Source organism: Agelaius phoeniceus, chromosome 3 (genome assembly GCF_051311805.1).
Source record: "Agelaius phoeniceus isolate bAgePho1 chromosome 3, bAgePho1.hap1, whole genome shotgun sequence".
Classification (NCBI taxonomy): Eukaryota; Metazoa; Chordata; class Aves; order Passeriformes; family Icteridae; genus Agelaius; species Agelaius phoeniceus.
The window spans coordinates 79,889,789-79,914,829 of record NC_135267.1 but is presented as its reverse complement, the minus strand read 5'-3'; the positions used below and the strand labels follow the sequence as shown (position 1 = coordinate 79,914,829).

At 48.6% G+C, this 25,041-nt stretch overlaps 2 protein-coding genes across 8 annotated transcripts in view; one reads left to right on the top strand and one right to left on the bottom strand.

Moving 5' to 3' along the window:
• ZNF318 (zinc finger protein 318) overlaps window positions 1–1,292 on the bottom strand; it is a 32,348-nt gene extending 31,056 nt beyond the window's left edge. For all 5 annotated transcript variants that reach the window (XR_013181425.1, XR_013181426.1, XR_013181427.1 and 2 more), the window contains exon 1: window positions 824–1,292. Coding sequence is in view for 1 of the 5 variants with exons in the window: in XM_054630407.2 (XP_054486382.2) it covers window positions 824–1,192 (369 nt within the window). In the remaining 4 variants the exon portion in view is untranslated. The remainder of the gene's footprint in view (window positions 1–823) is intronic.
• ABCC10 (ATP binding cassette subfamily C member 10) lies at window positions 1,055–24,794 on the top strand. Of its 3 annotated transcripts, none has more exons than XM_077175698.1 (22): window positions 1,055–1,186; window positions 8,626–8,822; window positions 9,738–11,106; window positions 12,354–12,581; window positions 12,780–12,936; window positions 13,630–13,769; window positions 14,222–14,301; window positions 14,440–14,611; window positions 15,597–15,695; window positions 15,913–16,102; window positions 16,481–16,558; window positions 16,943–17,134; window positions 17,434–17,569; window positions 17,948–18,143; window positions 18,870–19,213; window positions 19,365–19,534; window positions 19,816–19,976; window positions 20,391–20,644; window positions 21,339–21,484; window positions 21,938–22,035; window positions 22,227–22,339; window positions 24,318–24,794. In XM_077175698.1, the coding sequence occupies exons 2-22, from the start codon at window positions 8,662–8,664 to the stop codon at window positions 24,451–24,453; spliced, it is 4,620 nt and encodes a 1,539-aa protein (XP_077031813.1). In that variant the 5' UTR covers window positions 1,055–1,186; window positions 8,626–8,661; the 3' UTR covers window positions 24,454–24,794. The 3 variants fall into 3 exon arrangements, with proteins under 3 accessions (XP_077031813.1, XP_077031812.1, XP_054485204.2); XM_077175697.1 differs by lacking the exon at window positions 1,055–1,186 and adding an exon at window positions 7,412–7,548; XM_054629229.2 differs by lacking the exon at window positions 1,055–1,186 and adding an exon at window positions 7,903–8,067.
• The last annotated feature ends 247 nt before the right edge of the window (window positions 24,795–25,041 follow it).

The window sequence follows — 25,041 nt, the reverse complement described above, 5'->3', positions numbered from 1 at the left end:
CGGAAATCTTTTCTTCACGGTAGCACAAATGCACAATGAACTTTCTACACACCACAGCTCAGAATCACCAGACAAAACAATCACTGCACCAAGGAGCAAGAAGACAAAATCTAGGTGAGCCAATCCCGCAAAAAGAAAAAAAAAAGTCACGCCAAAAAAAAAAAAAAGAAAAACCAAAAAAAAACTTCACACTTTGATTTATGACGAAGGTGTCTGCATCCAAGATGCCATCCACCACAGACACCAAAAAAGAGCTTCGCTTGCCCAAATCAGACTTTGCCAAGACAAAGTGAGAAGACTGGGAGACCCTGTGTACAGCCCCAGCTACAAAGCGGTGCCTACCAAAGAATCCCTCTCAAAGACATAAATCAATAAGAGCCCTCTTTGTACGCCTGCCGTGACAGCAGGAAGAATTCAGACAAAGTACTCATTCAACATGCTGTCTAAAAAGTTATATTCCCGTAAGTTAAACGATATTTATACACTAAACCCAATATGTTAAATGGAGGAGAATGACATCCTCTGCCTTAGCGAAAAGACAGCATCATCTTCGAACCTTCTCTAAAATGGCTCTAGCCAGTAAGACAAATAAAAACGCAATGGAAACTAGTGGGAAAACATCACTTAAAATAGAAATAATTTTTTTTTTCCCCATTTGGTTCTTTAAGGAATAGGGGCAAATTGTCGCTCTCCCTCAGCACAGGGAGAGTCCGGGCGGGTGTAATTTTGCAAGGACCTGGCCGCGCCGGGTCAGGGGCTCTGACAGCCGCCCAGGCGGGGGCAGGACCCGCACCGAGCCCCCCGGGTGCACCGCAGTATTTACCCGGCTGCTGCTGCCGCCGTCTCCGTGCTCGCTGCCCCGGCGGCCCCGGGGCCCGCCGAGCCCCGCTCCTCCCGGCGGCGACGGCAACCTCCGGCTGCGGTGCGGCGACGGGGACCGGCGGCAGGGCCCGCGGTGGCCCGATGGGGAGCGGTGGCGGCGAAGCGGCGGCGGACGGGGCGAAGCGGAGCGCGGCGGCGAGGCGGCGGCACAAGCGGCGGCGGGCATCGGCGGGGGAGGCCGGCCGTGGCCTGGCCCCGGCCCCGATGTGCTGAAGCGGGAGGCGCGGGACGCCGACGAGCCGCCCTCCTTCAGCCGGTGGGAGGAGGACGAGGACGAAGGGCCGGAACGGCCGCTGCTGGAGCGGTACATGATGGCGCCAGCGGCCCGGGGGTCCCGCGGCTCCTCCGGCCCGGCCCCCCCCGGCGTGCGCGCTCCCCGCCGCCCTGCGCGCTCCCGAGCCGGGCGGGGGAGGGGGAGCCCGGGCGGGGAGGGGGGGGGCGGTGCCTGGGGACGCCCTCACAAAATGGCGGCCGGCGGTCGGGTGGGAGTTGGGAGGTGCTGCTGCTGTGTTCGGCCGTGCGGCTCCTCTTTGCCTCGCTCCGCGCCCCAGCGGCCGTGACTGGGGCACGCTCGGCTTTGGTGGTTTTTTGTTGTTTGGGATTTTTTTCGGTTGTTTACTTGTTTTTGTTGGGTTTTGTTCACTCCCCTACGCGCACGCACGGTGCTGCGGAGCTGGTCGGTATAGGTGGTGTTGTCTTCAAGCAGGAGTGTGTTGCAAAGCGAGCCTTGCCTGATCGATCAGGGGTGCCGAGGCTGAGCCTCCAGCTCAGAAAACTCCTGAGCCAACTCCCGTGCTCTGGGCTGCCGGGAGCAGGGATGGCAGGGGAGGAAATGGCTTCTTCCCGCCTCCTCCCTCTCCTACCTGAGCACCGACCGCGCTTCCTGCGGGACAGCGGCCGGGACAGCTGCGGCTCTTCTGCCGCGGCTGAAATTTCTCTTACTCTGTTCTGGGGCTGTCTCCAGAGAGGAAGGGGGTTTTGGTTTTCAATTAACTAAAATGGGGTAGCGGTCAAAAGAAGTGATAGAGAAATGAAGGTTCTCCTAAAACTCTTCAGCTTCACTTCCAAAATCCACAAGCTTTTATATCTTGATTTGTAATTTGTTCTTAGCTGAATGACATGTGAGGGATTTTATTTGAAGAGCCAGTTGATTTCTGGCTGCAATTCTGCTTGTGTGTTTGGAAATGTATTTGCTCGAACATCACACCATTTTGAAGCATGCTATTTTATAAGTAGTAGCAACAAAGAGCAGCAGGATGATGATCTGTCTGATAAGATATTTCTGCTGGGAGTGGTTTACTACAATTGTAATAAAACTGACCCCCTTTAAGATTTTCTGAATGAGCGCATCACTACCCAGGCTCAGGAAATGCACTCAGTCATTAAAAAATACACATGAGCTATTTAAAGACTTATTTTCTGCTACCATTGTCCTCTTCTCACCTCCTTTCTGTCCTAAGGCTTGCAGTGTCCCTCAGCGACCTTAATTCAACTAAGAATTCCTGGGATAAGGACTTCATCTTTGAGGATGTGCAGCAGGCTGTGAATCTACTTCCTGTGGGACCAATGGATGCTCAGCCTGTTCCAATTAACTACCCTAAGCAACAGACTCAGTGACACCCAGAGAAGCAAAACACTTTGAGATAACCACAAAATTGATGTGTATTTTGGAACTTCCCCTCTATTTTTTTTTTGCGGTAGGTCACATGCAAGTAGCTTATCCCTGTAAGGAATATACTGTTACCCAAATATGTTCTGTTACTTTATTCAAAGGAGGAACATATTTTCATGCCTTAGTGTCAGGTGTCTGCATCAAGCACTCAGTTTGACCAACTGAAGTAAATAAAAATAGCTGCGTGTGATCAAAAGTGTGAGAAAAATTACTTGTTTGGTTTTGGACATCTCTTCTATGCTGTTGCTGTTTTTGATGTTAACAGCATTAGTTTTTAACTATAGTTTGATTTTAAAATGGACAAGTAAAAAGCCACAAACCTAAGAAACGCTGCAAAACATTTTTAAATTCAGTTTTCTACAGTAGTTGGGCATCTAATACCTAAAAGCTTTGCAAAATGTTAGAAAATAATTTTTTTCTAACTTTTTTGCCTTATAGCCAAAGGAGGTCTACAGGAGGTTTTCTGCTGGTTTCTGATCATAGATTTTAGTGGCATTTGGAAGGTGAAAAAGTCCAGATAATAAAAACTGAAGAGAAAGTTCATTCAAGTGTCTTATCTGCACACCAATAAGAAAACTGCTCATGGGAGAAGTGGTAGAAAGAAAGCAAACACCCTGTGTGTTGTGATATTAAAAGAGTTCCTAAGAGAAACATTCCATTTGTTGGAGACTGACCAGTGCTCATTAACATTTTCTAGCACCCTGTCATCTCACTGAGCATTGCCCTACAATTACAATTTATAATTGCAATTTATAAACTCATTTCCAACTAGATGTAGTATCATCTTTTAACCACATGCCTTACAAAGCTAAGTTTTTAAAGGGACTGAGCATCCCTAGTGGGGATCCAGTTAAATTATTCCTAAAATCAGTTCTGAAATCTGAGTCCTATGGTGCAGAGCAAATTGAGACTTCTCACATCTTAGGAAGAGGAAGCACTACAGTTTGTCTCAGGGATTGAAAAAGTTAGGCAAGGTCCTTACCTGCTTTGCAGAGGTTTATGTAACATCTCTGCAACTGGTGCTCTAGGCTCTCACTGGATGACAGAGGTGCCAGTCAGTCTGTTCTGGTAGAAGTTCAGCTCCTGGACTCCTCTTTGGAATTCCAAGGCTCATAGTTGAACTTGCAATTAGCTGCTGCTTGGAGAGGTTTTAGCTAATTGGATGCTGAGGTCAATGTTGGGGTAATAAGATATCTCTGAATTCTCATTAGGCCCCAAATAACAAAGGGGAGCAAATGGCATTCAGAAAGAACAGAATAAGAAAAGTTAGGAGTAGCTTTGCATAAACAAGTAAACAGAAATCAGAATTGAAGTTAATTCAGGTTGAACCATAAGGTTAAGAAGCAGACCAGTACAAGAGAAAAATTTTAATTGTAATTTTTTACCTTCTTGTATGAGTCAAGACTAGATCCAGGGGCATGAGACAACCATCTGATGTGGAATGGCTTGGCTATGAGTAACAACAAAGACAATTTCTGTGTTTCTATGACAGAATTGGTGTTCTCATGAGGAGATGCAGTAGAAGATACTCATCTGTCTTCTTGGCATTAATTTTTTTTCCTTGGAAAACAGGGCATAATATCTATCTTGTGCCTTCAGGTCCAGGCAAATCAGCGTGTTCATGAAAAATTTTGGACTGAGCCGAGTAATCAAACCTTCCTCGGCTGTGTCGTCATGGAATTTGAGGATGGTTCAGCTGATAGCAGAGTCCTGGCTGGGAGCACAGAAAACACATCCAAACAGACAATTGCTTTCAGAGATTTTACAGCTATAATTACAAGGTTGATAATTCTGAATTTAAGGCTTGTCTAGGCTGGCTTCTGTTTCAGCTCAATATTTACTTATAGCTGGGAAGTGGAATGGGCATGCAGCCTACACTGATTCCCTGAGTCCTGGGATTGGTATTAAGTAATCTGTTACAAAACAAACTCATCAGAAAAGGGGGGGCAGTCTCCCTTTGCCAGATAGTGCTTCCTCACTGGGGATTTATCCATCTAGAGCATTAACAAACTCTGGATAATAGTGAATAAAATCTGGCCTGCATGGCCTGTGGGGGTGGATTAAATTAAACCTAATGTTGGTGGGGTTTTTTTGAATTTTGAATGCTCTGATTTTTTTAATAATTGCCAGGTGTATGATTATTTATAGTGTGCAAGGTACTTTGTATGCAATATAGCCACCACTCCACGTGCCTGCACATCTTAAATCTGTCAGATATGTAGCAGTAGATGGAGTAGGCAGCAATATTCAGGAGCAGGAGAAATAGCCAAAAGGAAGGTGGAAAAGGAGGAATGTCTACTTAAATTCTTGCTGTGATGCTATTTAAATGCACTTACGCAGAACAGGCAAAGTGATTTCAGATCAGTTAAGGTGAGTTGGTATTTTCCTGTAGTTCCTTTTTTAATACCCTTTGTGTTTGTTTTCCCATATGAGTGTAGGCAATGCTGTCTGGACCAGAAAGGAATCTGTGGCATGTGAAAGTTTTCCATCCTTCAGGTGAAGTGATAAAGTTCATGGTTTTGAACCTGAAGAGTTTAGGAGAGATGAGCAAGCAGGATGCAGCACATGAAAAAAGAGAATGCTAAAATACAGAGTGGCTGAATGGAAAAGCTCTGAGGGTGATTAGTTCAGGGGAGAAAGGTTGTTCTTTGTTGATATCCAAGAACTTCTCTGGTATCTTAAGACGTGGAAAGTACTTGTGTAGTTGGTGTTGTGGGTATTTTGAGGGTATCTGGTTGGTTTTGGATATTTTTAAGTTGTTTGGGTTTGTTTGTTTGTTTTCATTTGGAAATAAATAAGACATCAGAACCATGAAATCTGAAATCAGCTTCACTTGTGTGCAATTCAGTGCTTCAACCTCACACAACCCCTACTTGCTGTTTTGAGAGTTTGCTGCTTTCACAGCATTTTCATTGAAGGGAAGCTTCCCTGAGCAGAGAGGACATAAAACTTAACTCTCAAGGCCTCTTCAGGAAAGTTAAGTCTAGAAACCTTTGGATGACCTGTGGAAAAGAGCAGGCTGGCCAAATACAGTATACAGTGTGAGTAGCTTGGTCATGTAAAGGCAACCTTGTAACTCTGACACACAAAGATTGCTGTCAGGCATGTGAGAAAAGATTATTAAACAAGGAGGGAGGGGGAGAGAGAGCCTTGCAGAAAATGCACTCTTATGCTCCTTTCAAGGAAGCTGTGATTAGAGAGTAGTGTGGCCACTGAGCTCTTGCTCTTAGCTGCTATTCCACACTCCCTTAGCCAGATTGCTCTGTTTTCTCTGGAAGGTCACTGAATCTTTCCTTCCTCAGCACTGCACTGATAACACTCCAAGCTCAGAGAATGCTTTTTGTATCTCTGGTGAGCTGCATGTTGAAAGTAAAGTTTTCAACCTGTGGTGGTTATATGCTTACTTTCCCTGGCAGGAGCACTGAGGAAGGGTTTGGGACAGTTGAAACATTCAGATCATCTGCTATAAAAATCACCAGTAGCAGCTAAAATTGCTAGGTAGTGTGGTGACATTTACAGCACCCTCCTGTTACTGTATAATAGTCCAGAGCAGATGGAGCTGGATATCCTCTCCAGTTTGCTTTCTCTCATCTGGAAAGTTGTGCGTTTACTCCCCCCACCCGAATGCAACATACTCTTATAGTAAAGAATGAGTGTCACATTTGGGGGTGCTGCTTGCATGTGTGTTCATGCTCCAGACAGTCACTGAACACAACACAGGTGAATCAGAGAGGATTTGTTTACCCTGTGTTATTCAGATGGTTGTGTTAGGTTAACATCATGATCTCTCACTATGCCAGGAGAGCTCTGCCACTGTGAGTAGACTGATGTGTTATTGGCAAGGTGCTCTTATAGTAATGTTATTTTCATCTTGTAGTCTTCTGTCTTACAAGCAAAGAATGCTGTGCCTGTAAAAGTAAATTTATACCTGTAAAAGCACTGCCTGGGCTATCCCTGCTGATGTTTGGGTAACACAGTGGTCCATAAATATTCCCGTCCTGGTTGACACAGTGACACTGCAAGTCTGTAATGTGCATCCGGTGTCTGTCAGTGTGTGTGAAAAATGCACATTTTATGATTGGCTTTTTGCAAATATTAAAATGAATATTATATGTGTTATGTAGAAAGTTATGCTGTATTAATTTTCTTAAGTAGTGTGTTATAGTTTTAGGTTATAACATAATGTTAAAATAGAAACTATACTATGTAAGATACTTTTTTTAAAGAAAGGAATGAGGTATTCGCGCCTGAGACAGCAGCCACAGGACACCTAAGTCTTTCAGAGAAAGAGAATTTATTGCTCCATTATCAGAAGAAACTAACTTCTTCCTGCCTCCCTCATCCCTGAAGATACCATCAGGATTAAGAGGAAGAAGTTGACACTGACCAGACAGGATCCTTGGTTTGAATGGAATTTATGCATCATGTATGAGATGTATGAATATGCAACAGGCAATAGCTTTTAAGGGTTAATCCTCTGTTAACGTGTGTCTTTTTTTGGGCTTATTTTGCCCAGAAAGAGGTACCTGGACTCTCCGTAATGCTTTGTTTTTATTGTCTCATATTGTCCTAAATCCTAATTGTCCAAATTTTTATTACTCTAATTATATTACTACTTTCATAACCATTCTATTACTATTAAACTTTTAAAATTCTAAAAACAAGTGATTGGCGTTTTTCACAGTGTGCAAACAGTTCAGATGCTGTGAGCCAAAAATCATAGGAGAAGGAAGGGAGGGATGTGATCACCAGGACAGAACTAGAGGAATTTTGGGGAAAATCACGTTCATGGCTGGAGCCTAGCTTTTCGTTTGAGTAATTTATATTTTTTAACCGGAAGGTGGAAGTCTGAGCGGGCTGTGCGTGCTGCATTGGCTCGCTCTTGCCTCTCAGCTCGGCCTGCTGCTCCGGCCTGGGCTCGCCTCGCCGCTGCCGGGGCTGCGCCGCGTCCTCCGGGCCGCCAGGGGGCGGGCCCTGCGCCGCGGGGAGCCGAGGTACCGGGCCCGGGGGGCGGCGGGGACGGCGGGGGGCGCGCCCGGCCCGGGCACGTGGCGGCCTCAGCGCCGCCCCCGGCCCGGCTGGGAGGCCCCTGCTGAGGTGCTGCCGAGCCGGGGTGCTGCTGAGCCGAGCCGGGCCGCTGCTGTGCCCAGGGCCGCTGCTGTGCCCAGGGCCGCTGCTGTGCCCAGGGCCGCTGCTGTGCCCAGGGCCGCTGCTGTGCCCAGGGCCGCTGCTGTGCCCAGGGCCGCTGCTGTGCTCAGGGCCGCTGTGCCGAGCGCCGGTGTGCCGTGGTGCTGCCGTGGTGCTGCCGTGGTGCTGCCGTGGTGCTGCCGTGGTGCTGCCGTGGTGCTGCCGTGCCCCCGCTGTGCCAGAGTGCTGCCGTGCCCGGGTGCTGCAGTGCCCCCGCTGTGCCGAGCTCGGTGCAGCGCCCGGCCCGTGGCGCTCGGCCGGCCCCGGGCTGGAGATGGGACGGGCTGGTGTGAGCAGAAATCCCTGTAAAGCCGAGGCCTTGCCAGGTGTGCTTCAGTCCGCGGGGCGGCACACAGAGAGGGCTGGCGAGCCAGTCGGGTGTAGCTTACGGGTACCGCCTGCTTCAGGATGGGCACCAGCATCCTCCCTTGCCGTTTGGGGGATGTTTAATGTTACACGCTGCCTCAAGGAGTACCTTGGTGGGAAGTGTTGTGAACATGGAAATACAATGAATAGGTTATTGTTTAAGCAGCTCAAAATATTTTTCATGCCAATCCATAGGCGGGAAAATACTTCCTTATCCTACTTATAGAGGATAAACTTGCCATGGGGAAAAAAAAAATCAACCTGAAAATAAGAAAGCTTCAAACTCACAGGGCATTGCAGTCCTGGGGTGACTTAAGGGAATAAACAAGATAATTTATTTTCAGCTGGCCCTTGATCATTTTCTTAAGTAGATTATATGATAGTGAGTGAACAATAGCTGGGCTTGGACTATGATCCAGGAACTTGCTTCTAGCTCTGTTAATTACTCGTCACTCCATCTTCGACTGGGGCTGCAGTTCTTATGTTTTTTACCTCATGCTGCTTTTTCTTTACCCTAGGACATCCTGTCTCTCAGACTGAATTACCAGCAAAGGATGGAGAACATCCTGGCTAGCTTGTGTGGGACCAGCCCAGAAGATCCACTCCCTCTGTGGGTTCATGGCAGCGTTGGCCATTGCTTTAACCAGCTGACACTAAGCGTGATTCCTCATGTGATCCTTGCAGTGGTCAGTGCCTGCTTCCTTGGCACTCCGAGGTATGACAACTGACTTGTCTGGCTCTTGATTGCTATGCAGGACTGGAGGTGGAGTGGAAAGGCTGGAAATTGTATCTCCCTATCACGTGCTGAATATGTAATTAGGGAAGGACACAATATTATAATGCTATTATATTTGTCAGCATCCATTTTAATTCAGTGTACAGAAAGGAATGCAGAAAGAATAGAGAGGATTGTAGGCATAAAATCACAGAAAGTAATTAGAAACTTTTTCAGTGAGTGAGGACTGGGGAAACTGGGAGTATTGTGGTAGAGGATATAAATCCAAAGTGGCAGAGAAGATATATATAAGGCAATAAGGAGTTTAGAGAAATGCAGAATTGTTTTTCTTTTTACCCTCTTCTGAAATTTCTAAACATGACAACATTCACTGATACTGAAAGGCCACAAAGAATCCAGTGATAATGAAGTATTTTGATGGGCAATAGATTATAGACCTTACAAGTACAGCATCACTGAAACTCACAGTGATAAAAATAACGTTTCTAGAAAAAATACCTGACAAAGAAATCAAGGATGTGATGCAGGGAATTTCATCATCCAAAATTTGTGTTAAAGAGGTTAAATATACTTTTTCTTGCATTAATCCTCAAGGATTGGAGTCTGACCTGACCACAAAATATCATAGTTTGCAAACAAATTTCTGTAAAGAAATGCTTTTCTTTGGTAGCATCTAAATCTCTGGTGTTGACCAAAGAGTGGGCTATATTGACCTGATGTCGTTTAGCAATGCTTACAATCAGAAAAAGTTACAGATCTAGGGAGGTGTATCCAGAAGGTTAAGTAGGAGTGGATGTATAAACATGGGGAAGAGGAGAGGAAGAAAGGACAGTACTGACGGAGAGGTAGAGGAATTCCAACTGTAATTTATTTCACTGCTCTTTCCTCCTCAAGGTCTGGCTCTGGTGTGCCTTGCAGGCCAAGCTGGGGGTGGAGAATTGCTACCTCCTTCATACTTGCTGGCTTGTTCCTTGCTGACACCATCCCAGCCACCATTTCCCAGCAGGAGCTGGGCCCCGTGTACCTGGAAGTGCTGGCCAATGGCACCGCTGCCCTGGCATGGCTGGTGCACGGCTTCGCTCTTCTCATGCTCCACAGATCCATTCACGGCTTTACCAGGGGCCCTGCAGCCCTGGCTCTCCTCACTCTCTTACCCCTACCTTCCTCCATCATCACCCTGCTGTGGTACTGCCAGAGGGGGACAGCTTGGTCCCCTGCCCACCCCGGTGCCTCCGCCAGGTTCACCATTCTGTGTCTGCAGCTGGCCTCTCTGCTTGCCTATGTGGTCAGCTACCTCTTCCCCACTGCTGCCAGGCAAGACTTCCTCTCCATCAATCGTTCCTGGCAAGAGGACCAGCCCGTCTCAGAGCCAGGGATCCCATTGCCTGACCAGCAGAGAGTGGCAGAGGATGGTGAGAGCTGGCTCTCCCGCTTCTTTTACACCTGGATGAACCCCCTTATGAAGCGTGGCTACCAGCAGAAGCTGAACCAGCCACAGGACATCTATGTGCTTCCTCACCAGCTCCAGGCTGCCAGGGTCTGCGACCGGTTCTACTCTTGCTGGCAGAAGAAGGCAGCTCTTCAGCAAGCAGAGGAGGAGACAGAGTCTCTTACCAGCCCAATCATTGCTGGAGGTGATGGGAGCAGTGGTGCTCCAGACAGCCCACACCATGCCCAGAAAGCTGCGCGCCTCCTGTCAGTCCTTCACGCGGCCTTCGGGTTTCGTTTCTACACCCTTGGACTTCTCAAGCTGGCTGACAGTCTGCTGGATTTTTCAGGTCCTCTGCTTCTGAACTTGCTGGTGAACTTCATGGAGTCACGGCAGGAGCCCTTGAGCCATGGGATTCTGTATGCCCTTGGGCTCTTTGCTGGCTCCTTCCTGGGCGCTCTCCTGCGGAGCCAGTTCAGGTATGAGATGAACAAGGTGGCTCTGATGGTGCGGGCTGCCGTCATCTCCGCCATCTACCGCAAGGCTCTGCGCGTCAGCAGCACCAGCCTTGCCCGCTTCACTGTGGGGGAAATCGTCAACTTCATGAGCACGGACACCGATAGGTTGGTCAACTTCTGCTACAGCTTCCATGAGTTGTGGAGCCTGCCTGTCCAGCTTGCCATTACCCTCTACCTCCTGCACCAGCAAGTGGGGATAGCCTTCCTGGGAGGCATGGCCCTGGCACTGCTGCTAGTGCCCATCAACAAGATCATAGCTAACCGCATCATGGTGAACAACGAGGAGATGCTGAAACACAAGGATACACGAGTCAAGGTGGGCGAGGGGCAGGGGTGTCTCTCTGAGTTTGTAACTTTTCCCTGTTTGGCCCAGAACATTGGCTTCTTGCCACTTAGTCATGGTCCAAAGCAGATTAATTGAATCACAGCTGTTGAGAAAAATGCCAGAAGGGGCACACACACAGACACAGACACAGACACACACACACACACACACACACACACACACTTTGGTCAAAAGTGTTTCAGGGTGAAGTAGTTTCACCTCCCATAAGATCGTGAACCTTTAATGCTTGTCTTGTCCCCTGGGCTAATTTAGGTTCCCTTGCAAGTTTCTTTTCTCTGTGTAGTAAAGGTCAGACTCCCAATGACTTCCTCTAGATTTGCATCCATCCTATTGCTCCAGTGATGCCATCAGTGATGAAGTGGCTTTCAGTCTGGACAAGGGCAATGATCATGGATGTAATTTTATATGGCTCAAGGCTTGGCACTCTCAGTCATCTTTTCCACTGCTTTTCTCCTATTTGCAGTGCCATCTCTCCTCTCCACATTTGATTCCCACCTTTTAGCATTGTATCTCTAATTTGAGGGGACAGCAGTTTCACTCATGCTTTGAAGCATGAAACTTATGTCAACTCCCTGTCAGAACTGTTGGCAGCTTTAAAAATACCTATTTTCCCAACAGTAGGTGCATCTACTAGAGTTGTATCTGATGATGCTGAACTTTCTCCAACTGTTGTAAGACTGGTTTGCTGAATAAAGTCTCTTGTTAGTCTTCTTTAATGTTGGGCAGAGACACAGTCAGCTTGCTCTACATATGCTGACCTGAGAACAGAAATGAGAGGACTGCATCCTGCAGGGACACCAGAGTTCTGGAAATGAGCCAGCCAGGCTCTGGATACAGACCAGCTGTGTCAGGGCAGGACCAGTCCCGAGAGTCAGATGTTATCTCAAGGCACTGTCAAGTCAGCACAAGTGAATAGTATCCAGGCTAGAGCTAGCAATTCCACACATCCCTTCACCTGTGTTGTTTATCTTTCACTTGGAAAGTAGTGTAATATTTTGCCTTTTTCTTGGTTGTGCACAGCATGGGTGGATGAAGAAGCTGGTGGGATGGATGAGCACAAAGTTTCCAGTAGTTGTCACTTAGGTTTATGCCTTTGTTAGCAATAGATGGTTCCTGATATCTCTGGCTTGACCCTTAGCAGGAGACAGCTGCACACCCAGGCACAGCCCAGGTTGGCTGGGCACTGTTTGCCTGATGTTCTTTTCTGTTGCCTGCAGCTAATGACAGAGTTCCTGTGTGGCATTCGGGTGATCAAGTTTTACGCCTGGGAGCAGCACTTCAGCACCAGGATAAAATCCTGCCGGGCTAAAGAGCTGCAGAAGCTGCGGGCCATCAGTTACCTGGATGCTTTGTGTGTGTACATGTGGGCAGCACTCCCTGTTGTTATCTCCATTGCCATCTTTGTCACCTATGTCCTGTTGGGTCACCAGCTCACTGCCACAAAGGTGAGTAGGTAGTAGGGAGAGCTCCAAACTTGTGCAGAACACAGTCTATGCTGGAACTGCAATGCTGCGGCATCTTCTCTGGGAAATAAACCCAGCCCATGTCTCTCCACAGCTCTTCAGGCTCTCACTGGTGAAGCTGTTTGGAGGATACAGGGGAGCTGCTAGCTCCAGCTCATGGCTGTTTGCTTACCCATGCAGGTGTTCACAGCATTGGCCCTTGTTGGGATGCTTATTCTACCCCTTAACAGCTTCCCATGGGTGCTGAATGGGATCTTGGAGGCCAAAGTTTCCCTGGATCGAATCCAGCAATTCTTTGAACTCATGGACCAGGACCTGGAAGCTTATTATGCCCTAGGTAATGGTTAAGGAATCTGAGCTATCAGCAGACATTCAGAGCAGAGAGCTGAGGTGCAACGCCCAGGGGCAGTGCTGGAGGGCAGCTGGCTGTCACCCTGTGATTCAGGATGTTCAGTTGGGTAGAGGCAGAGTGGATACATTTCTCTTAATTTCTGTGGAAAGCAGGAGATAAGGCTATAACATTCCACTTTACCAACCATAAGCCACTGCTTGTCTCAACAGAGCCATTAATGTCCAAGTAGAACAAGCAGCTCTGTCCTCTCACCAAAGCTCTTCTGACACTGAAGCCACCAACAAACATGGCTTCACATGGCAGAAAGGCTTGAGTGGCTGCCCCTCTCCTAAGCCATATTAGCTCCCTTTCCTTCTTTCATTGCCTTTGGCCAGCTCCCTGCCATTCTTTTACCTTCAGCAATAATAAAACCAGGTTATATCATTACAGTGTCTCCCTGACAGCCACATGTGTCTGGTGTGAGCTGGAGACAGAAGGGTTGGAAGAAGGGATGTATAAGTTTAAGGACAAGTCAGTAGGCAAGAGTCTCATTCTGTTGTTGGGTTAGGGGCATCATGCAGTGCCTCATTCATGGTCTCTGCATTTGGGAAGAAAGCTGATGATATTTGTGATGCCAGGTGCCTTTAATTTTCTGGTATTCTCATAGCAATGCTTTGCTGTTCGGGTTTTCACTTGTAGATAGCCCTTCAGATACTGCTACTGCCATGGAGATGCAATGTGCAGACTTCTCATGGGTGCCAGCTGAGGAGGAGAGCACCAGGCAGCCCTCATCCACAGGCACTCTGCAACTGCACATCGAGAACCTGTCAGTGAGAAAGGTGAGCAAGGACATGGGGGGTAATAGAGAAAAATGCATTCGAGAAAAAATACTGGAAACTAGAAATAATGGAGCAGAGATGGCATGTTTTCCTCAGTCTAGGAGCTGTGCATCAAAATCTTCTCTAGGTCAAGCGGCACAGGACACTGAAAGGCTGAAAGGCACTAGAGAGCATCCATGCCTTACAGACAGGAGATCAACTAGTTCTCTCTGCTTTCTACTATTGCTGCTGGAGACAACTGGACAGGGAACAGAGCAGGGCTCTAGAGTTAACACTCCTTGCAAATCTGTGTCCTGTCGTATCAGGAGTCTGACAACTGTACCCAGCTGCACTGCTGAACATGAGATGGTCCTAGCAGTCAGCTTCCTTACAGCCTACGTGTGGCTCAAGAAATCTGGACAAGCTACCCTGCATTAGCACATCAGGTTGCTTCTTTTCCTTTCCCTTTGCAGGGAATGCTCCTGGGCGTTGTTGGGAAGGTTGGCTCTGGCAAAAGCTCTCTGCTTGCAGCCATCACTGGAGAGCTCATTAAGTAAGTAGCCTAAAGAGTTTTCCCTGCCTGGTCCCTCTATGTGGGAATTGTCCAGTGCTATCCCAACTTGTGGGTAATTTGGATCTGCCAGCTGTTTTTCTTTGTTGCCCTTTATGCCCACTTCTGTTGTGCTTGCAGACAAGGTGGACGAGTGTATGTTTGTGACCTGGAGCAAGGATTTGGTCTGGCCACACAGGAGCCTTGGATACAGTTTACCACTGTGCGCAAAAACATCCTTTTTGGGCGGGAATATGATGCCAGGCTGTTCGAGGAGGTGCTGGAGGCCTGTGCCCTCTCTGAGGACCTAAATGTGAGTGCCTAGGCTGGAAACCTGCCTGGGCCTTCTTGGCAGGCTTTTGCATCCATCCTGAGCCTCATGGGATCAGTGTTTATTGTTTCAGACTGCTGCTCCAATGTCCCATCACACAGTGTTGCTCTGATTACCAGGCCCACACCATTCCTAGTGTGCCCATACTTCTTTAAGGTGTGAAGTCAGTCTTGTAGCACTTTGGGTGGTTTCTTCTGCTGCTGAGCCAAAAGATTTCATGCTGGGGAAAGGAGTTGTTCTTGCAGAGCTGATGACTGTTGTGTTTTTCAGGCAGAACCTGTCAGCAGCTGATGCTTTTTTGGGGGGAGGATCAGAAGCAACTTCTTTGGGGTTTTGAAGGGCTAAGTCAGTGCTCTTGACATATATTCTAAATTTGAGGTTTATGACTGTATTAGCCAGTAAACCTGGCTGTACATATGGTATATGTAGGAATCTAGCCTTCTCCCAGTTTATAAGCTAATTTCTGATTTTCTGAAGTACCAAGCTTTAGCAGCTCCTGTTTATTTTGGCTGGAGCTATGAATACTCTGTAAAGGCATGATTTTTATTTGAGATTTTGTAAAATACACCTATGCTACCAAACTGAGAGGAGACTTATTTCCAGGTTCTGAAAATTGGTAGTTTTTACTGCAATGCTGTTTGTAAGGACCCTGACATAATTTTGATGCAGACACAGCCCTTGTTCTCACAGAAAATTACTGTGTGCAATTACCTTGGACCAGAAGTTGCTCTCAATAGGTAGTTAAGATGTGACCACCCTATTCTGGAGTGTCAGAGATTTGTGTTGCATAAATAAACCTTGCCAGTTGTCTGTAGAACCAGTGCATAGATTGGTGCATTGTTTAATTGTTGGTAAGGTGTCAGCCTTAGAAATTACTGCCAGAGACTGGAGAGGGGCCCATGTATCCTGGTTTTGAGTCCCCAGCAGTTTCTTGTCCCTTTCTAATTTTTTTTCTTGAATATTTCAGATTTTACCAGCAGGTGACCAGACAGAGGTGGGTGAAAATGGTGTGACACTCAGTGGGGGACAGAAGGCTCGAATAGCCCTTGCCAGAGCTGTTTACCAGGTAAATAACAAGGGCATTATTGTGTGGCAGATCTTGCCAAGTCAAATATAAAGAGTCTGGAAGCACTCAGCTGTACAGTTCTGGCAGCATGTCTTTAAAGCACATTGTGCTAGCCTAAAGGTGCTGCCACACAGAGATGCTTGGACTTTTCTGTACAGCACTGCCTGCTCCAGCAGGGCCAGCAGCTGTATCCTTTTTTCTTTTGTCCCCCTCCCAGGAGAAAGAAATTTACCTCCTTGATGATCCTCTGGCTGCTGTTGATGCAGATGTAGCCAAACATATTATGTGGAAATGCATTTTCGGAGTTCTCAAACATAAGACCAGGGTCCTTTGCACTCACAGGACAGAGTTTTTGGAGAAGGCCGATGCCTTGTTGCTGATGGACAATGGCAGGATAGTTAAGACAGGTACACTGTCTGTCTTCTCAGGCATTCACTTGTGCCTGTGTCTTGGAATGGCTTGAGGGGACTAGGATTGACTAGTGGGGAGTCCAGTGATAAAAGAGCACACTGAGAACACTGCATATATGCAAAGATGGGGCGCAAGAGGATGTGCAGATGTATGTATGGATGAAACAGGACAGCTCTAGATGTGGGGAGCTGATAAGGCAGAAAGAGTAACAGGTTGAATGGAGCGGAGCCTTCAATGGTACAGTTGCTGTACAACATAGGGAATATTATGAGGGAACAAAACTGGGTCATTTCAGAGCAAGAGGCTGTGGGAGGGTGGAAAGTTGTCACCCGCTCCTCACAGATGCTGAAGAATTTGCATGTCTCTCTCTGCAGGCACACCAGCTGATATCCTGCCACTTGTTGAAGCCTTCCCCAAGTTCAAGGATACAGACAAGGGGGATAAGGATAAAGGTCTGTTCCTAATGAGCTTAAGGGTAGCTGGGGCAGCACAGCTGACCTTCCAGACAGAACCTGTACCTGATGGCTTTAGAGCAGAACTCCCATCATCTTGTTCTGCTGTGGCAGTGCTGATATGTGGGTGGTGTATACACAGAAGGACAGAAGGCCCACATATCATTGGGTATTGGTCTGGAGCAGTATTTGAACCTCTTGTTCCACTTGTAGTCCAGTTTTGGATGAAGAACTGCCAGGGTTGGCGCACCTGTCTTGAAAGAGGAGAGAGGAGGGGAAAAAAAGTGTCCCTCATAGTTTAGACTTGCTCTGTTCACATTTAGGAACAGCTGCAGGAAGAATTTAACACTGAACTGACCTTTACTTTTGCATCTATACCCACAGCCCCTGATAATAAGGGACAGGAAGAGGCCATAAAGACAGAGGCAGAAGAACCAACCCAAAACCATAATCTCATCCACAAGGAGGAAGAGAAGAAAGAAGGGGCGGTGGCTTTTCAGGTGTACAAGGCCTATTGGATGGCAATGGGCAGCTGCTTAGCAATATCAATCCTCTTCTCACTGTTCCTGATGCAAGGTGAGGCAGTGACCCAGCAGCACATCTCTCTTTAGACACTCCTCTCCTCTTGTCTCATTCCCTGGCTGCATGGAGTCCAGAAGGAAAGATGCCAGGGCTTTGAACACTCACCTCTGTAGCAGTGCGGTGTTGCTGCTGTCCTCAAGGCTGTTCACTTGCTCCTGCTCTGCTACTGACAGGGGAAAGACTGTACTGGGCAGTGAGACTATGCAAAAGTTGTCCAGCAGCTTCCCCTTCAGCTTCATATTTGCTGATTCAGAAGCAGAATTTCTCTTTACATAGTCTGTCTTTCTCTGCAGCATCCAGAAATATCTCGGATTGGTGGCTGTCATACTGGATCTCCAGCATATCCCAGACAGCAAATACCTCTGTGATGGTCTGCTCAGCTTCCCTGCCTTCCCCAGAGCTGCTTCTCTTCTCCACTGCTGGGCTTGTGTAAGTAAATATGGTCCAGAGGTACCAAAGGGAGCAGGAAATGTCCTTAAGTGCATTTTGGGTGAAGATCCTGGAGAGCAGGGATAGATAAACTGACTACTTCACCTCAGGGGATGTGTGTGGCTGCCTTGACAAACAGAATCAAAATCCCTGACCTGATAATGTGCCAGAAAGGCTTCTGTCTGGGGCTGATGGAAGACCCCTAGCTGCATAGTAATCAGAGTATTTGTCCCAACATGCCAAAGGTGTGTAACAGGAGTATCAGGCTAAAGTATCCTGATTTCCCCTGGAGTATGCTCTTTGGGTTCTCGTGCCCTGTCTGTAAGTTTACTGTCAGGAGGATGTTGGCAGATTCATAATCTTCCTCCTTTTTTCCAGTTCCCCCATTCAAGATCTGGACAAGACCCCAGCCCCTCCCAATGGCTCAGTGGATGTGAATTTCTACCTGATAGTTTATGGGAGCATTGCAGGGGCCAATTCCCTGTTCACCATTATTCGGGCGTTCCTCTTTGCTTATGGTGCTCTCCGGGCTGCCTCTGTCATTCACGACCGCCTGCTCCAAAGGGTTCTAAAGGTAATGGGCACAAAGTCCAGAGCAGGCTGAGGCTCCTGCAAGCTGCCATTCTTCTCATAGCTGGGAGTACGGGTGTGGGAGATAGATTAAGGTTTCTGTTGGTACTGGCTGGTAGGACTGTATTCCAAAGGGCTGCACCACAGCCAGCACAAGGGGCCAATGAGCGGGGTTCAAAATGTGTCCTGTTCATTCCATGGAAGGATGATTTACGGCTCCCACCTGCATCTGTTCACTCATTAGCCTTAGATGTATAGCCAGTCAAGTCAAAGTAGCTTTTACAGGATGGTGAGTTCAGGTTTAGATGAGATTGGAAGGAGTTATTAAGCAAGATCTGGGGCTGATGTTGGCATATGTCAGTTAACTTGATGTTTTTGGCTTCCTTGGGTCCTCAGGCTAGAGTTAGGATTAGGAGATTGGAAATTCAGATTAGAGGCTAGATTTGCCTTGCTGCTGTTGGGCCATCATGGTGTCTGAGTGCCTGCTTTCTCAGTAGCTGTCAGCCATTCGATACAGAGGGAGTGCTTCCTTTTTCCATGCAAACAGTATGTGAGTTGTTTGGCTGCTAGTGGATGCTGGCTTTGGAGGCTGAGGTAAGGAAGTGGGTTGTGGTGGCCACCTCCTTGTGGCCTTATCTGCTCCCCTTGGTGCTGCTCTCCTGCACACTGTTCTGTGGTTGGATCTCACGGCACCTGACTGGCTCTTACTGTCTGATTCCCTTACTGCCAGGCCACAGTCACCTTCTTTGACAGCACACCAACAGGCCGCATCCTGAACCGCTTCTCCTCAGATCTGTACTGTGTGGATGACAGCCTGCCATTCATCCTCAACATCTTCCTAGCCGACATCTACGGGCTGTTGGGCATGCTGGTGATAATGACCTATGGCCTCCCTTGGATTGGTCTGGTCTTGCTCCCTCTGGCTGTAGTCTACTTCTTCATCCAGCGCTATTACCGATTCACATCGCGGGAGCTGAAGCGCCTGCACAGCATCACCCTGTCTCCCATTTACACCCACTTCTCAGAGACCCTCTCGGGACTGAGCACCATCAGAGCCATGCGGGCAACAAAGAGGTGAGCAGGGAGCACAAGCACCCAGAGAGACAGAGCTCAGAGCCAAGGCCTTCCTCTTGTGGGGCTGGTTATAGGATGGCTGAAATGCCCTTTGTCCAGGGCAGCAGGAGACGAATTTGAGTGATGCAAACCTCTGTTGTGTGCCTGACAGGTTTGAGTTGGAGAATCAGCTGCATCTGGAGCAGAACCAGCGCTGTCTCTTTGCCAGCAAAACAGTGATGGAGTGGCTGGACATCCGCTTGCAGATGATTGGGGTTGCTGTGGTTACTGCTATAGCAGGGATTGCCATCATCCAGCACCAGAAGCAGCTGGGAAATCCAGGTAGGCTGCCAGGGACTGATCTATGTCCACTCCTAGGCTGTGCCCAAGGGGTTCCTCCACTCTCAGCCCAGAGCTACACATTTTCCTACACTGGGGTAAGATCCAGAGCTCCTGCTTCCTTGCTAGCACGTCACTTCCATTCCTGTCTCTGCTCTGTGTGTCCCCAACCTCAAGTGTGACCCTAAGACTTCAGAGTCGTGACTTTTCCTTTTTTGTTTTCTGCCCAGATGTCAGCTCCTTCCCTGCCACTAACATTCTTGCTTATGCTTTTGTCCTCACAGGACTTGTGGGCCTGGCACTCTCATATGCCCTGTCTGTCACACAGCTGCTCTCAGGCCTCATTGACAGTTTCACTCACACAGAGATGATGATGGTGAGTGTGGAGCGGACAGAGGAGTACACCACAGACATCCCTATGGAGCCTCAGGATAAATTTGTCCAGGTAAAAGCTCAAATGTGTTCTCAGGAGCCCATCTTCTGGCTCTTTGCCCTGTACTTGCCCCCCAGGGAGATCACAGGGTTCCAGTGAATGGGTGGAGGGCCCTCACCACTGAAACCACCTTGACCACTCATCTTTTACTAGTGTATCTCCTGGGGAGGCTGAATCTCTGGCAGGAACTGGTGAAGGTGGGAGTGATGGGAAGGAGTAGGGAAGCAGAACGAGTGCTAGATACAAGCTGTGATGGAAGAACAAGCCTAGGAGTGGGCTGGAGGTAGGACTGGGCTGTGTGTTGGTTCTTCTCAGAAGCCAAGCAACCATCTAAAGGGAAGGGTGGGGCTTAGACTGTGGGGAGGTGATGCTGAAGATGACAATCAATCATTATCACACCCTTTCTTACCTGTGTATCCCTCTTAGGTTTCTGCTGACTGGCCAAGCAAGGGGCTTGTGGAGTTCCAGCAGGTGGTCCTGGGATACAGACCAGGCTTGCCTAATGCACTTGATGGTGTGAGCTTCACTGTTTACCCTGGAGAGAAGCTGGGCATTGTGGGTCGCACAGGCTCTGGGAAATCCACCCTTTTCTTGGCCCTTTTCCGTATGGTGGAGATAAAATCAGGCCAGATTCTCCTTGATGGTGTTGACAGCCAGCTAGTGGGCTTGGAGGAGCTGAGGTATGGCTGAGCAGAGTGAAGGGTAGCTGATGGTGGCTGAGAGCTGTCAGTGGCTGGATGTCAAAGTAAAGAGTGAGGAGCAAAGGACTCACTGTTGTGGCCCCCTCTTCTCTGATTGTGGCAGCTTTTTATGAGTCTCTCTGTTGTTTCTCGACAGTTGTGCTAAGGAAACCAGGCTGAATATGTGACCCATGTCTCTGTGCCTCTAAGATTCATAGCAAACTAAGACATTGTAGCCATATTTCTCTTCACAGAGAAAAGCAAGGCACAATTCTTCCCAAGAATATTCTTATCTCATTTGCTGTGCCTGTGTTTGTGCAAAAGTAGAATACAACATGAAGATTGTTTATGCAAAGTCATGGTGTTTTGTTTCCTTGGGCTATCAGGGCCAAGAGTGTGTGTGTGTGTGTGTGTGTGTGTGTGTTGGTACTGTCGGGTGACAGTCACGAGATTCAGTACAGTGTGTGCAGTTGAGTGCTTGGCAGATTCAGTTTTAGATGTATAGAATAATATAGTATAATAAAGTAATAAATTAACCTTCTAATATCAATAAAGTCAGATACATCATTCTCTCCCCTCGTCGGGGCCATCACAACATTGCTCTAAGACACCCCATGAAAAAAGAAGTAGCAGATCTTTGTTTTTCTGCAGAACCTATCCCATGAGCCCTCAGCTTTTGTTTGCTTGCTTGCAGATCTAGGCTGGCCATCATCCCTCAGGATCCATTTTTGTTCAGTGGCTCAATCAGAGAAAACCTGGATCCCCAGGGAAAACGGACGGATGCTGAGCTCCGCGAGGTGCTGGAGCAGTGCCACCTGTGGGATGCTGTTACTCAGATGGGTGAGATGGAAACCAGCGAGAAGCAGCTGATGAGTGCGGGCTCTGCAAGAGGAGGAAAGGGCTTAGCTCAGGCAGGGAGCTGAGGTGGATGCAGTAGGGAAGGGGTTTAGGCAAGGTTAGAACCAGTGTGGGAACAGGTCTGTGGGACCCGGTGGCATTACCTGACATTTGGAGGCAAATGGACTGGCAGGTGATGGATTAGGTGGCAGAAGTTTGCTGATGAGATCAGGCCTCAGTGGGTGTTAGAGGAGCAGCTGAGAGATAAGCCCTGCCTTAGTTCTAAGGGAACTGTGCCAGATGTTGCTCATGTCTAAGTGTAAAGGCTCCAGTTCCTAAGGCCTGGGCCTGAGCAGAATTGGGATTTTGTGTGCTACTGGGAAAACCTTGGACTGGTGGAGCTGTCTGGGGCCCTGTGTAGGTGATGCAGGTGACTGCTGATCTTGATCCCTGCAGGTGGACTGGACAGCGAGCTGGGAGAGAGGGGAAGGAGTCTGTCTGTGGGACAGAGGCAGCTGGTGTGTCTGGCCAGAGCCCTCCTGACGCAGGCCAAGGTGAGTGCCCTGCCCCCGTTGCAGCAAGGGGGAGGGTGACCTGGCTGCCTGGGGACACCAGAGGAGAGTGTGCAGAGTTGAAGGTGTAATGGGAACAGAGATCCCGTGCTAACTTCTCAGGCTATCTCTAGCCAGGGAGGGGGGCTCTGCTGTGGTGCCTGGGAGCTGCCTTCACTCTGTGTCCCTGGCAGGTGCTGTGCATCGATGAGGCCACAGCCAGCGTGGATCAGAAGACAGACCAGCTGCTGCAGCAGACCATCCGCCAGCGCTTCGCTGACAAAACTGTTCTGACAATTGCTCACAGGTATGGAAGAACCTCGGTGCCTAAATCATCCTGCCACTCTCAGGGAGAGGTGGCTTCACATGCCATGCCTGGGCCTCAAGCTGAGCATGGAGGTCTCTGTGATAAAGTTTTTTATGTGCCAAAGCTTGATCTTGCCTTTTGCCTTTTCTGCTGGGTGCTGAAACAACTGGATGTGAAAAGAGGAAAATGTTGTACCCAGAAGTTGGTGTCAGCAAAAGGCAAAATGAAGCATCATATCACAGCTTTCTCTTCCTGGGCACTGCCTGCTGGTAGGGCAGGTGAATCGTTCCTTGTGGTTCTGCCACATTAGGGCGAGGAGTAATGGAGAACTATCCTATGGAAAGGGGTGATGTGGAGACAGGGGAGGAGCCGGTGTCCCTGGCTCAGTAGAGGGCAGTGCAGGACAGCCAGCAGCAAAGGGCTGCAGCCAGCTCCTGGATGGTTCTGTCTTTTGAGTTTTAGTTCTAGCCTGCACCTTATGCCAGTGAGATAGACACTGCCCAGGCAGGACAGGACAACAGTGATTGCCTCCCATCAGAGAGATTAGGAGTAGAATCAGTGGATGGATGCAGCCAGAGGGAGGAGGGCAAAACATGAATACTGCAGAGAAGGGATGGATGAGCATTAGGTGGTGTTCTCTGCTCTTACTCTTGCCAAGTGGAGGAGCATTTGGAGGAGGGTTATGCAATTGTATGGAGGGTGTTTTCAAAGCACAGAGGTTACCACAAAAATAAAAATCAAATGAGCAGATGGCAGAGGCTGGTGTCCTGCTGCACAGGAGTGGGAGTGATGGATGACAGGCAGGGTGGGCTGGGCCTGGCAAGTGAATCAAGTGGGTCTTGTTAAATACATTGTGTAGGAGGGAGGCAGGAGGGGTGTGAAGGGAATGTGGTTCCTACTCTAGGGATGTTAGGCATAAATAAAGTAGAAGTGCAAGGGCACTGTGGGCTGAGGTGTATGTTTGGGTTGGGTGTGGGGAGGCCACCTTTGATGGGGGAGTAATTAAAGAGGAGAAACAGCAGAGGAAGGAGTGGCAGAAGGCAAAGCAGCAAGACTGAGTTGAAGATGGCCCCAGCCCCTTTTCCACTGGGATGAAGAGCAATGGGGGAGAGCAGTAAGGAGAGAGAGGTGATGATGGGGTTGTTTTGTATCCATGGTTTTTCCATGCCATTCAGCTTTGGGTAAAATCCAGGATGGGAGGTGACTCTGGACTTGTCTCTTTCCCCTCCAAGTAATTTCCAGTGCTGCAGCCTGCACTCTCTTGGAGATGAAGGTGTAACCAGAGTCTTGAACTCCATAATGCCTTTTACCTGCTCAAATCCTGTGTAGTGTCTTCCTTGTGATTTGCAGCTTCACAGGGCTGTAGTTTCACACTGAATGATGCATGATTGTGCAAAAACATTCCTGCTGTCCTGTGTTCCATATCCAGAGCCAGAGGTTGCTGCTCTGCTGGCAGTCTGGGCAGACCTAGGCACATATGTGTGCAGTGGGTCCTGTGGTTGGCTGTCTGGCAAGTACAAATCTGGTGGTGGTGGTAGTATAAGCAAAGGTGCTAGACTGCAGAGGAATAACAGCTGATGCACAATTTCTGCTGCCCTTGGGAGGTGGCAGGTGAGGAAATGTTGGGGCAAATAAAGCAACTCATTAACCCCTGCGGGGATGGAGACATTTTGTGCAACCCCAGAATCAGGCATGCCCTGAGCTTCCCCCCACAGAACTTCCCTCTGTGCTTCTGGTGCCCTGCCATACCCAGCAGCTGGAAGGCATCACTGTGCTCTCCTAAGAGGTGCTGCACTTCAGCAGTGAGCAGAGACTCTCTGGGGAGCTGCACTGCACTGTGGCCTTGAGCGCAGAGGGAGATCCTGCACAGCTCCTGATGCTGGCCATGTCTTGGGCCACCCTTAACAGCAGGGGAAGCAGTATCCAGAGCTTCTCCTCAGATCCAACCAACGTGTGTCCTGGCATTTGTTGTCCACAGGCTGAACACCATCCTGGACTCGGACCGTGTGCTGGTGATGCAGGCTGGGAGAGTGGCAGAGCTGGATTCACCCGCCCGCCTCAGCCAGAAAGATGGCTCCTTGTTCCAGCACCTCCTGCACAGCAGGCAGCAATGATCTCCCTCCTGGGCTCGGCCCAGGCAGCCCTTCCAGCTGGGTGCCTGGCATTCCTCAGGGCCAGGAGCTGCTGAGGTGAGGGAGGGGCTTATTCCTGCCTGCAGGCAGCAGTTGTGTGTCCTCAGGGACAGGAGCATGGCACTGTGGCCTTTCCTTTAATAGGGAAGATGTGGCCTGCTGTTCAGTGTTATGCAAGCCTGGTTGGTGGGATCCTGCTCCCCTCCAAGGCTTCCCTTTGAGATCACAGAGGGATTTTCTACTCACTGAAGAATCAGTAACTCCTAGTTTGAGACTTAGTCTGATGTATGCAATGTAAAATAAAGTGGTAATATCCTTGTGAAGCTGTTGATTCAGGTCCTTGGCCCTTTTCCTCACCAGACACTTATTTCCTTATGAGATACAAGAGTGGTGCCCTCTCTACATGAAGACAGCCCTACCTACCTCTGCTATTCCCAGAAGACCTTTCCAAGCCCAGAAGGTTGCACCCAGGGACCTTGCTACTTTTCCTCTGGTTTTCAGTGGAGAAGGCCTTTCCCTGGAGGGGCTAGAATGCAATTGCATTAAAGGCTTCTAAGGCTAGTTTATTTG

What these genes read in the sequence shown, in the direction of transcription:
- ABCC10 (XM_077175698.1), top strand. Translation starts at nt 8,662, where the DNA reads ATGGAGAACATCCTGGCTAGCTTGTGTGGGACCAGCCCAGAAGATCCA. An exon ending in TTCTCCACTGCTGGGCTTGT is followed by an intron (nt 17,570 to 17,947) that starts GTAAGTAAATAT and finishes CCTTTTTTCCAG; the next exon opens with TTCCCCCATTCAAGATCTGG. An exon ending in CTCAGGATAAATTTGTCCAG is followed by an intron (nt 19,977 to 20,390) that starts GTAAAAGCTCAA and finishes TATCCCTCTTAG; the next exon opens with GTTTCTGCTGACTGGCCAAG.